The sequence below is a fragment of the Eumetopias jubatus genome, unplaced genomic scaffold, assembly GCF_037043125.1.
Source record: "Eumetopias jubatus isolate StellerSeaLion01/CBP00866 unplaced genomic scaffold, mEumJub1_p1.0 scaffold_13, whole genome shotgun sequence".
Lineage (NCBI taxonomy): Eukaryota > Metazoa > Chordata > Mammalia > Carnivora > Otariidae > Eumetopias > Eumetopias jubatus.
This window is the reverse complement of record NW_028274819.1, coordinates 99,979,034-99,991,637: the sequence shown is the minus strand read 5'-3', so window position 1 is coordinate 99,991,637 and position 12,604 is coordinate 99,979,034. Positions and strand designations below refer to the sequence as shown.

Sequence of the window (12,604 nt, the reverse complement as noted above, 5' to 3'; positions counted from 1 at the left end):
GCATTTCTCAAATCGTTCATTGAGTTGAGCTGGCCATCTGTTGGCCGTTTGCTTATTTATGCCCTTTGCCATTTTGTCTGCTGGGACGCTTATTTTTTTATTTTGGAGAAGGTGAAACTCTGATTTTTCTGTGTATTAATCTTAATACTACTGTTTCTATTATTTTCTTCCAGTCTCCTGTCTTTTAATTTCTTTACTCTTTCTTTTATCACACTGAAATTATATATACTTTTTTAAAGTTTTTTTTTTCCAGGTAAAACATACATAACATAAAATGTCCTGTTTTAACCATTTTTAGATAGACAGTTCAGTGGCATGAAGTAACATTCACAGTGTTGTGCAAGCATCCCCACCACCCAGTTCCAGAACCTTTTCAGCTTCCTAAACTGAAAGTCTGTGCCCACTGTCCCCTCCCCCCAGCTCCAGGTAACCTCTGATCTACTTTCCGTCTCTGTTTATTAACCTATTCTAGATCGTATCAGTGGACCCACAGTATTGGTCCTTTTGTGTCTGGCTTATTTTACTTAGTATCATGTCTGTGGGCTTCATCCATGCTGTAGCCCGTGTCAGTACCTCATTCCTTTTCAAGGTGGAATAAAATTCTTGTGTATGTCTGTGCTGCATTTTGTTTATTCGTTTGTCTGTGGACGTTTGGGCTGTTTGCACACTTCTGCTATGATGAGTAATGCTGCTGTGAACATGAGTGTACAAATATCTGCTCGAATCCCCGCTTTTGGTTCTTTTGGGTGGAATTGCTGGGTCATATGGTAGTTCTATTTTTAATTTTTAGGGAACCACCATACTGTTTTTCATGGCGGCTGCACCCCCTTCCATCCCCACCAGCGGTGCACAAGGGTCTGGTGTCTCCACATCCTCGCCAACACCTGTTCTTTCCTGCTTGTTTGGTAGCAGCCATGCTAGTGGGTGTGAAGCGATATCTCGCTGCGCTTGTAATTCTCACTTCCCTGATGGTCACTGATGTTGTGCATCTTCTCATGTTGCTTATCTGTCATTTGTTATCTTTTTATCTTTCATTCCTGATATTTTTCCTGCTTATTTCTGCATGTTTTCTCTTTGATTGGAATTGAGATTGAGCTTGTCAAGTTTTATAAGGAGCCTGATTGGGATTCTACTGGGATTGTATTGGATTTATACGTTAATTTGAAGATTATCAGCATGTTTATAGACTTTTTTTTTTCCTAAGTGGTCTCTACACCCAGTGTGGGGCTTGAACTCAGAACCCCAAGATCAAGAATTGTGTGCTCTGCCAACTGAGCCAGTCAGGCACCCCTAGACTTGAGTCTTCGTATTCAGGAACATGGGACTGTCTCGCCAAATGCTTTTTCTTTTTTCCTTTTTCCTGACTTTTCAGTAAAGCTTTACAACGATTTTGCACACTTTGGATTTATTCCTGGGTATTGTGTTTTTTTATATTGCCATTGTGAATGTGTGGTTTGTTTTTTGTTTTTCTAATAGCTGTCCCATGGATTATTAATAGATTTTTTTTTTAAGATTTTATTTATTTGGCAGAGAGAGAGCACACGTAGGCGGAGCAGTAGGGAGAGGGAGAAGCAGGCTCCCCGTTGAGCAGGGAGCCTGATGCGGGGCTCGATCCCAGGACCCTGGGACCATGATGTGAGCTGAAGGCAGCTGCCCAACCGACGAAGCCACTCAGGCAGCCCTGAAACAGATTCTTGAAGTGCACCTTTTACATTATTTTCTTTTTCTTCTTTTTGAGAGAATGTGTGTGGGGGGGGAGGGGCAGAGGGAGAAAGAGAATCATGACCCTGAGATCATGACCTGAGCTGAAGTCAAGAGTTGGATGCTCAACCGACTGCGCCACACAGGCACCCCTACGTTATTTTCTTCTGTTGTTGATCCCCACTGGCTTGGATCGTCACCTCTTGTGAGTTCAGAGTCTTCTGCTAAACCAGGGTTTTCACAGTGCCTCTTCTTCCTTACACCATTTATAAAAATACTAAGCAAGTTCGAGCCTAGAATTTATCTCCAAGATTCCATCGCGTCTGTACTTATCCATCTAAAACCAAATTTATTCCTACTCCAGTCTAGCATGAATTCCCAGGAACCCCAATGATTATATGTCTTCTTCTAGAGAAGGCCTTCGGTATCGCAATCCTTTGTTCCTATGTGAGTCAACTCCTGTCTTAGCCGCACGGTGCCCTTCCATTCCGCATTAACCCTCCCCGTGTCCTGTCCTCCGCCTTCTGTCTCCTGCCCCTCTCATGCCGTTCTTCCTTCTTCTCCATCTTTCTTTTTACCCCCAAGTAGCCATGGGCCGGAGCAGGGACTGACTCCTGACCTCTGCTCTCCACAGCCAGGACATCACAGGTGATATTTACTATTTCAACTTTGCCAACGGGCAGTCCATGTGGGACCATCCATGCGATGAGCACTATCGGAACTTGGTGATCCAAGAGCGGGGGAAGCTGTCAGCCCCTGGAGCCATTAAGAAGAAAGACAAGAAAAAGAAAAAGGAAAAGAAAGACAAGAAGGACAGAGAGACCCCCAAAAGTCCGCTGGTGAGTTCGTGGCTGCCAGCTCTCAAGAGAGACCAGGGCTGAGACCTCGGGGGATGTTCGAAGCCTCTAGGTGTTTCCAGCCAGGAAGTTAAGAACAGCACCGATAATGCAGTGACTTCTTCATAGTACATCACCTTCGTTCTGCCTGTCTCCCGCAAATTTTCCTTTTAGCTTCTGGAAATTCTTACTGCCTCTAAACAATTCCTTTTATCTTCCTGGGGAAGCACATGCTATGTAGTAGGATTAGTGAGCGAGAGCAGTCTGCTGAGCATGGTGCTTTGCAGCAGTCCAGGAAGTGGGGCCACCTGCCCCTCTGGAGAGTGCGGGGCCGGGGGCACTTGACGGAGAACCCAGATGAGCGGCGTGTCTTCCCTCTCCTTTCAGAGCCAGGCCTTCCTAGTGTGGTGCAAATTCCTAGATGTCAGATGTAGCCCTAATTCAGTTGTCCGAACGCCAGTGCCTTTCAAATCCAACGAGAAAAGCTCTGGGCTTTATCTGCTCCTGTGGATTGTCTTTTTTGCCGGCGTCCTCGGTTAGTGGTTACATGATTGAAATTTGACGGCAGTGTGGTTACCTTGGTCTCAGGTAGCTTTTTTTACTCGGAGTGAAAGCACTCTTTCCCCTTATTGTTTTATTTGTCCCTCCAGTGTGTCTGAACTTCAGAGACAGAGTTATGGCCCTGAATTTATAGGTAGAGAAGCAAAGACGCAGAGCCATCCTGGTGTGAGGCCCAGGCTCTCAGGTGGTACAGGGATTCCTTCATCCAGATGGGGGGCGGGTGTGGGGCAGGCGTGGGGCAGGTGGGGCACGTTGAGGAGAAGGAGGCCCCATAGGAACCCAGGCCAGCCAGGTGGGGAGCACGGAGAATATCTTTTCAGCCTTCTCATTTGTCCAGTTGATTTGCTTGCTGTCTGTAGTCTGTTTCCCGCCATGCTTAGTGCTTTCTTCTCAGTAAAGGTTTCGTCCATCTTCCTTCCTTCCCCAAAGCGTCAGTTCTGCCATTGGATGGTTGCTGGTGAATTTGTCTTTTTCAAGTATTTCCAAGTTCTACAGATACTCCTCCCTCCTTCCTCCCTGTGCTCCCCCCCACCCCGCCAATGTATTGCTACTCACGATCCCAAGAAATAAGACAACAAGCCCATCCCTCCAGAGAGAGAAAAGAGGATGGGTAATTTCCAAATCGGTTGAATTTTCGGATGTTAATGTGTTTGAAAGGCCAAAGATGGATAATGGGCTTTTCATTAGCCCATGACCACTTTAAATGATAATCAGTCTGGGCAGGCTCTGGCATGACTAGGTGAGAGAGGGAACGAGGTGAGGGTTCTGGGGTAGCAGGTTGGGTGACAGAGTTCTGGGTGTGTGAGCAAGTGCTTGGAGCTCCCTGTTAAAAAGGATTCTTTTGTGGTTTCAGGAGCTGAGGACGATTGGATAGCCCTGGGCTGCCAGTCTGGATCTCAGGGCTCAGGACAGTGCCTCAGACCTGGGTTTGTCCAGAGGGCAGGCCTGAGCCAGGTGGGTGACCTGGGCTCAGGTGGCTTGGGCTCTCTGGTGGTGTGCATGCATAGGCTGGCTGGAGCTTAGTGTGAATGTTTGCAGGATGAAGTCTATCTTTTAGGGTTTCTTCGAGACCCAAGATTCTCTGGTGTGGACCTCTCTTGAGCAGTACCAACTTGTGTCTCTGCTGGAAGACCTAGATGGAATTCCCAGGGCTCAGCTCACTGGCCGTGTTTCCCTTCTCTCCCTTCTTAGACAATTCCTGGTGGTCTTTGGTAAGGCAGGTGGATTTTATGAAATTCACCAGTCACAGAACTGAGAGCCTGATGATACCTTAGGGATAATCTGGTTGGTGATTCAGACCTTTATGATTGGTGAAGCCCTGTCTTCCAGTCAATTCCTCCATGGAGGTCCAGTGTATCAAGAAAAAGTGAACCTTGGGGAGTAGGTCTTGGTGACGCCCCTTCCCCGTTACATGTATGCTACAGTGGCTTCTGGGGTACCGCGTGGAACCAACCGGCAGGTTCCATGAAGCAGGGGGTAAACCATTGATCTAGTCCAGCCTCCTCTTTATAGATAGGGAACCTAGGGCCCAGAAAACAATGAAGCCCAAGGGAGTTTTTAGCCCCCCCCCCTTGGTTTGTGTTTTCCTTTAAGTGGAGGGTGGGTTTCTGCTAAGGGCTTGCCAAGGGCTGAGGTAGCAAGTATAAATCAGAAGTGCTTTGTCTTCGTTTTCTCTGCATGTTTATATACCCATCTAGGAAACACAGCCCGAGCAGGGACTTCTGCCTTCTTCTTCCCTTCTCCGTGGCCCATCCCCTCTCCCAGCACCTGGGCTTGCTGATCTGGACCCAGACCAAGAGATGCAGGCTAGAAGTGAGGGCTCCTTTAAGAAAGGGAAGAGCCCCTGTGTGCTGGGTGACACCCCCTGGCCTCTCCTGGGCACCCTGCCCAGCAAGCTACAGCCACTCTCCAAAGGCCAAGCTTCTCGCACCCACCAGATCTTTGCCGACGTGGAGAAAATCTTAGGCAGGGCCCCAGCCCAGTGCAGGACAAAATTGGGTGATCAGCAGGGTCTGGGGAAACCCCAGAAGCCGACAGAGAAAATCTACCTGGGGTTTTCAGACCCTGAAATAGAAGAGCTGGAACTGAGGACCAGACAGCAGAAGCTCAGTGCTCTGGGCTCTGAGAACACCAGGCCCCTCCAGAATGGGCAGGATGTGCTGGAAGGCAGGAGCCAGGCCTCTGTCCACTCAAAGCTTTCTGAAACCATCACCGGCCTACAGCTAAAAGGGGAGCAGCATGGCCACCACATGGCCAAACGGGGCTCCACTGGCCCTGGGGGAGACAAGAGCCAGAGCCCCATTCCCTCACCGTCCCCTGAGGAGGACTGTTCCCGGTCCCTGTGTTCCTCTGACCACATGCCGCCCACCAGCAAGAGCCAGCTGCTCTTGTTAGACAGTGGCCCAGCCGACGGCCTGAGCTGGCAGGGTGTGTCCGGGGAAGGTGGGAGCGTGGGCAGGGGGAGGAGGAGGAAAGAGCCCCCGGGACTGTGGATGGGACAGGTCTCCAGGCTTGTCAACAAGGACACCCCTGGGAGCTGCCAGGGGGCAGGACCCGATGACCCCGAGATTCCAGGGGCCACAGCTAAAGACCTGCTTCAGGAGCTCTTCCTAAAGCCGCCTGACCCTCTGGCATCAGAGCTGGCCCAGAATGGCCCTTCAGGGAGTGCCCCCGGATGCTCCCCGGCCGGTGAGGAGAGACAACCCCCCGGGTCTCTAGAGCCCCCCGAAGAAGACAGGAGGCCTAGTGGGTCTGAGCCTGACTTGGAGAGCAGCAGCCTGGCTTCTTGCCTTGGCTCGCAGATCCTGGGCGAGGTGAACCACTTTCCTTGGGACCTGCAGAGCTCTCCGGGATCTGAGCAGGGCGTGAGGGGTCAGTCAGGTCCCAGAGCCAGAGAGCAGCGCTCCAGCCCCTTCCTGGGACTCCAGTTGTCCCACATGCAGAGCTCTGCCGATGAGCAGTCAGAGAGTGAAGACTACTCTGAGGATCAGAGATTCTACCAGCACATCCTGCAGATGGTCAAGATCTCCAGGCGGCTGGAGGGCCTGGGGCTGCCCAAGAGCATGCAGGAGACGCCATGTAAAGATATCGCCAGCATGGTCTGTTGCATGGCGGCCGAGTCTTCCAGGATGTCTAGTGAGGGTGAGCACGAGGCCGTCGGAGCCATGGAGAGGGACTCAAGGTTTCTGGCTTGGGGGCCAGAGATGCTGGAGCATCCTCAGGAGGTGGCTTTTGCCCTTGCTGGGCAGGAGGTCTCTCAGCAAGCCTGTTTCCAGCCCAGCAGCAGCCCCCTCAGGCAGGGGCTAGTCGAGCTGAGTTCCAGCAGAGGGCTTGCTGCAGAGCCAGGCAAGATGCAGCTTCTCAACCAGGTAGGCTTCCTAGCAAGTATGGCCTGTGGGCCTCCGTGAAATTGGCAGGGAGGGAGCAGGTTGAGCTGACGTCTTTACTCAGCCATCAGGCCTGCTTTCCTATTGTTTGGTCTCCCCTGGTAACTACTGATCCCTTAACTACCCAGGCTGGCCATCTTGTGGGCTGACGTATATTTCGTGTTTCTTGTCACCTGCTGGACAGTGGCTGAGGGGATGTAGCCTTCCCTTCCCTGGAGCTGACTTAGTTCACGGGTGGGTCACAGGCTTGGCAGATGATCAGTTTTGAAGGTGAGCAAGGTGGCGCCGATCCTGGCACTCAGGCAGGATTTGGTACCTTCCCAGGATTTGGGAAGCCTTTCCCATCAGCCGATTATGGACAGAGGCTTCCCAAGTAGACACCCTCCTCACAAGCTCTCAGTTTAGTCCCTTCTTGGAGTCACACAGAACTGGAAAGTTAATACAGTCACAGCAGGGGGTGGGGGTGGGGGGGCAGGCTGCTGAAGCCCAGAATCTCTCTACCATCCCGTGAGCTGCTACTGCTCCTTGCTTTCCAGGGTTCCCAGGAACTATGTGACTACCCTGCGTCAGGCTTGTGCAGACCTTGTTTGTACCTTTACTTCCTCCACTGCGGGGATTTGACGTCGGATTGTGCTTTCCCTGTCATTCTGACCCTTTGTCCCTTTAACGAGTCACACCATATTCTTCATTCAGAAGAAGTCAAGTTGGAGCAGAGACCACGGGGGTCAATCTGAATTTCCCCAGCTATTCTTCTGCTGTCACCCAGTTGTGGCTTTACCCAGTTGTGTTCCCTAATTGCTGGAGTGTCCTGGTTCTCTGTTAGCTTTAATAACTACTGTAGCACAATAAGTACCTGATAAGGGGCAGATGATCCTGAAAGTTTTAATTAGTCCAATGGCAGCAAGTTTATCCCCTCTGAAGGACAAGACCATGCACAGCCCATAGTCAGAGTTAATGGCCAGCTCTAGAAGATGATCAGCTCGGAGCCTGGGATGTGTCATTTCCCTGCCAACCACTGATTTGGTAAAGGTCTGGGAGAACGGAGCCCTCAGCATGCCTGCCTCCCTCCCTCAAACCCCCGGCATGCCCACAAATTAGCCATGTGAGGAGCCTGTACTTTTCTGTAAATAGTGTGGGAGGAATTTTGGTTGCTGATAGACGGGGGCTGGTTGGGAGGGCTGAAGTCAAGAGCAGCAGACCCGTTTGCTCCTAGTTTACCTCGGAGAAGCTTTCCTGGGCTCCTTTTTGGCCACATCCAAGAGGTGGTGTAAAGTACTGGTTTGGAGATTGCCCTGGGACCAGTCCCATGTTTGTGGCCCCCCCCCCCCCCCAGATGGCCCCGTGACTGTGAGCAGAGATCTTCATCTCCACCATCCCATTTGTAGGTACTCTGGCCCGGGTTGTCGTTAGAACAGGAGAGATGGCATGTAAGCGCTGAGCCCAGCGCCTGACGCTGGGTTATGTGGGCCAGTCTGATTGTTTCTGCCCACCCGAAGTACTCTACAGCAGGCCAGATGGTCAGGCAGTGATTTGGGAGTTTAAAAGCTCAGGAGTGGTTCTTATCCCCCTTTCAGATGAGCGTCTGCTGCCCTTCCCACGCAGGAAGGGGTCCTGGTCAGAACCTGCCCGATGGTCTGGGCCCTGCAGCCCAGGTTGTGGAGGAGATGATGGGCCGCCTGCACGTTCTCAGCCTGACCTCCTCCGGGTTCCCCTTTCTCTCTCCAGTCCCCTTGGGATTAGAGAGGAATGGTTTTGTGTTGTTTTATACATTTTAAGTTTGAGCAATGAATTTTAAAGAGGTTTTTGTAAATTGTCCCCAGAATGCTCTCTTTGCCCCTGCTGCTCAGCCCGATCTATAGGAATGTGAATCCCTCTAATGGCCATTCCACGTTGGGGTAGCCCTGAACCACTCCCACGTGCTCCTCACGTTCATTGTCTCTTTTGAACTTACCAACAGACCTTAAGTGGCAAGACACCCATCATCTCTGTCTTGCAGATGAGTAAACTGAGTATCCAGGAGTCTGTGAGTGAGCTGAGGTCTTGCACACTCTGACTCCCAGGTGGTTTTGCCCATCGTCCCTAGCCAGAAGCCTTCATCTGGCTGGCGTGAGAACAGGGAAGCTGGTCAGTCCTTTGGGCAAGGCTCCATTCAGCTACCTTCCTTGTCAGTGGAAGAGGGGAAGGAGAGTTCTTTTGTCATTCATGTATATTTTTTTAAAAAGATTTTATTTGAGAGAGGAAAGAGGGAGAGAGAGCATGAGCAGTGGAGGGGGGCCAACGGAGAGGGAGAAACAGGTTCCCCACTGAGCCCGAACCCCACCGCAGAGCTTGATCCCAGGACCCCGGGATCATGACCTGAGCCGAAGGCAGATGCTTAATTAACTGAGCCACCCGGGCGCCCCCATGTATTTTTTTCATAGTTGATATGTATTTTAATCGAAGTAATACATGCCCATATTGAACAAAGTCAAATAGTACCAAAAGGCGTATAACGAAATATAGTTCTCTGGCGTGTGTACCCCTCCCCAGAGGCAGCTGCTTTTTTCTGCTGTGTACTTCCACGTTTGTAAATAATATGCTTAGACTGCTTTTTCTTGGTTCATCAGTTTTAAACTTCTTCTATTGAGACTTCTCATTCTGGTAGATGAGGCTTTTGTCTCTGCCCTCCCCCTGTCCCCCCACTTCCTATGTGGCTTCTGAAAGGGGAGCAGAACCCGCTGCGGCATCTGCCAGATGTGAGCGAACCATTCGCTGTGCACCAGCAGCGGAGTTAGGAGAATCAGCAAGCCAGCCTGTGATTTCTCACACAGTTGGCACAATGGTAATTTCTGGATGTTGTGTTTCATTAGCAGCCTCCGAACGGAGGTGGTTTAAATTTGAGCGGGCAGGATTTAGATGTTTTATTTTTATATCTGTCTCTGGCACTCTGAGAGCCATGTGGTTTCTTGGGTTTGTAACAAGATGTTTTGTGTTGCCCAGGCCCTCGGCTCCTTATTAGCCCCAGTCCATGTCCCTCCTGGGGGCCTGGCTCCCTTGAGAGGCCTTGCGGATGCCCCGGCCTCCGCTCTTCGTGGATCACAAAGTGTGAGCCTAGGGAGCTCAGTGGAGTCTGGTCCGCTCGGAGAACTCATGCTGGTAAATGGTTTCTCTCGCATTCATTGTAATTAGTGACCCTGGGGTCTCTGTGCGCCATGCTAGGAACGGTGGCCCATAGATAAGAAAGAGAGGGCATGGGCCGAGTCCTTAGAGTTCATGGGCAAATTGGGAAGCTGGGAAGGCAAATCACACTTGTGTGATGCTAGACATGGACTCTGGGCTGCAGAGGATAGACCCACCGGGGCGGGGGAGGGGGAGGGGGAGGGGGAAGGGTTGTAGTGCTCATTTCCCAGCCCTTACAGCTGGGGCAGTCAGAGTCGGGAAGGGATCCATGTGAGCTGGGGTTGCTGGGGTCAGCTTCCTGGGCTTGGCAGACTTGCACTGGGAGACATACGAAGAGAGTGGGGAGAGCATTCTGCAGGTCCTTAGCACACCCCTTGACTTTCCTTCTCTGCTTTGGAGCCTTCACAGGGTCTCAAGACTTCTGCTTGTACAAAGGGTCTCTTGGGCTCCATCCATGAAGACAAGAATGCTCTCAGCCTCTTGGCTTTAGGGGAGGAGACCAACGAGGAGGATGAGGTGGAGAGTGACAACCAGGTAATGATGAATCCTCTTCCGGCCTTGGAAACCCTTTGTGCTATTTAAAAAAGAATTTATTTTATTGTAGTCAAATATATATCACGTGCAAGTTACCATTTTAACCACTTCTAAGCGTGCAATTCAGTGGCCCTAATTACCTTTACAATGTTAGACAGTCATCACCACTCTCTGTCTCCAGAACTTGCTCGCAATCCCAAACAGAAACTCTGTACCCATTGAGGGGCACCCCATCCCTCCCACCGCCCCCACTCCAGCATCCCTCAGTTTGTTCCTGAGATTAAGAATTCCTCATATCAGTGAGGTTATATGATACATGTCTTTCTCTGATTGACTTATTTCACTCAGCATAATACCCTCCAGTTCCATCCACGTCATTGCAAATGGCAAGATTTCATTCCTTTTGATGGCTGCATAATATTCCACTGTGTATATACACCACCTCTTCTTTATCCATTCATCTGTCGATGGACATCTGGGTTCTTTCCACAGTTTGGCTGTTGTGGACATTGCTGCTATAAACATCGGGGTGCACGTACCCCTTCGGATCCCTACATTTGTATCTTTGGGGTAAATACCCAGTAGTGCAATTGCTGGGTCGTAGGGTAGCTCTATTTTCAACTTTTTGAGGAACCTCCATACTGTTTTCCAGAGTGGCTGCACCAGCTTGCATTCCCACCAACATTATATGTTAAAAAAAAAAAAAAAAAAAAAGCTAGCAAGAAGGGAAAAATGAAGGGGGGGAAATCGGAGGGGGAGACAAACAATGAGAGACGATGGACTCTGAGAAACAAACTGAGGGTCTAGAGGGGAGGGGGGTGGGGGGACGGGCTAGCCTGGTGGCGGGTATTAAAGAGGGCACGTACTGCATGGAGCACTGGGTGTTATGCACAAACAATGAATCATGGAACACTACATCAAAAACTAATGATGTAATGTATGGTGATTAACATAACATAATAAAATTAAAAAAAGAGTAACTCCCCCACGCCCTCTCCTCTCCCCAGTCTGTGTTCTCTTCTGTTCTATGTTGTCTTTTTTTTTTTTTTTAAAGATTTTATTTATTTATATGACGGAGAGAGAGATAACAAGAGCAGGAACACAAGCAGGGGGAGTGGGAGAGGGAGAAGCAGGCTTCCCGCTGAGCAGGGAGCCCGATGCGGGGCTCGATCCCAGGACCCCGGGATCATGACCTGAGCCGAAGGCAGACGCTTAACGACTGAGCCACGCAGGCGCCCCTATGTTCTGTCTTTGAATTTGCCTATTCTGGATATTTCATATAAGTGGAATCATACAATAGTTGCCATTTTATATCTGCTTTCTTTTACATAGTGTGTTTTCAGGGAGCATCATGTTGTAGCACGTATGGTTGAATAATCCATTGTATGAACAGACCACATTTTGTCTAGCCGTTCGTCTGTTGATGGGACTTGGGTTGTTTCCACCTTTTGGCCAACTCTGTGCTCCTTTAAAAATAAGTAAAATGATTTTCCAGCCCACAGCTTCACTTCTTGCCTAATCCATGTACTTTCTAGACCTGACCCAGACAGTGTAACCAACAAGGAGCTTCTTGGTCCTCACTGCGGGCTGACCCGTTTCCTTGACTTACCAACTGTAATCATGTTTGTTTTCAGAGTGTCTGCAGCTCAAGTGAGCTTCTTAAGAACCTGCACCTGGATATTGGGGCGCTGGGGGGTGACTTTGAGTATGAGGTAAGAGTCTGAAGCCCTGTAGGCAAATGCCTCCGCCTGGTCTGTCCCTCCTTCCTTCCTAAGCTTTTCTCCTTGGGGGATGCAGATTTGGAAAGAGAACTGTCTTGTCTCAGTGCTGTCCAGATGGGATTTTTGAGGTTTGGGGAAGCACAAAGGGGAATTGGACACCTGAGCATTTGCCAGATAACCACAGTGGTTGAATGTTGCCGTGTGAGGCACTTTGCTGGGGGCTGTAGGCCCTGCAAGCCTACATTAGATGGGATTACTGCCCCCTGAGGGTTTGCGGCCTCACAGAAGAGAGGCTTCCATTCCCAGAAAACAGAGTAGAAGGCGGTGAAGCTATGAGGGAGGTGAGACGGAGCACCACAGAGAGGAGAATCTGGGGTCTCCAAGCTCCGTGGATCGACCAGGCAGGGCTTTGCTGAGAAACAGCCACGTGAGGTGAGCCAGGAAGGACGGTGGGCAGGACTGGCTGGGCAGAGGTGAGTGGGGAGAGAGAAGCCCACATTCAGGGCCCTGCACGGGCAGAGGCAGAGGGTGCAGGGCGAGGTTGGGGAAGGTGAGGGTGTCGCCTTTGGCTGGAGCGCCGACAGAGCGCCTGTGGGGGACGAGTGGGAGCCAGTCTGTGGGGGTAGCTTGGGCTGCATAGCGGAGGCCCTGAATGCCAGCTGAGGAGTTTGCCCTGGGGTCCCCAGGCGCTGGGGGCCATCGGAGG

General features: G+C 50.7%; 1 protein-coding gene across 6 annotated transcripts in view; it reads left to right on the top strand.

The window, feature by feature from the left end:
- CEP164 (centrosomal protein 164) overlaps positions 1–12,604 on the top strand; it is a 61,297-nt gene that overhangs the window by 14,690 nt on the left and 34,003 nt on the right. For 4 of the 6 annotated variants that reach the window (XM_028105930.2, XM_088018062.1, XM_088018061.1 and 1 more), the window contains exons 4-7: positions 2,336–2,540; positions 9,464–9,619; positions 10,043–10,177; positions 11,812–11,889. In XM_028105930.2, coding sequence (XP_027961731.2) covers positions 2,336–2,540; positions 9,464–9,619; positions 10,043–10,177; positions 11,812–11,889 — 574 coding nt within the window. Of the gene's footprint in view, positions 1–2,335; positions 2,541–4,795; positions 6,467–9,463; positions 9,620–10,042; positions 10,178–11,811; positions 11,890–12,604 lie in introns of all 6 variants that reach the window. The other 2 variants (XM_088018059.1, XM_088018060.1) reach the window with 2 other exon arrangements.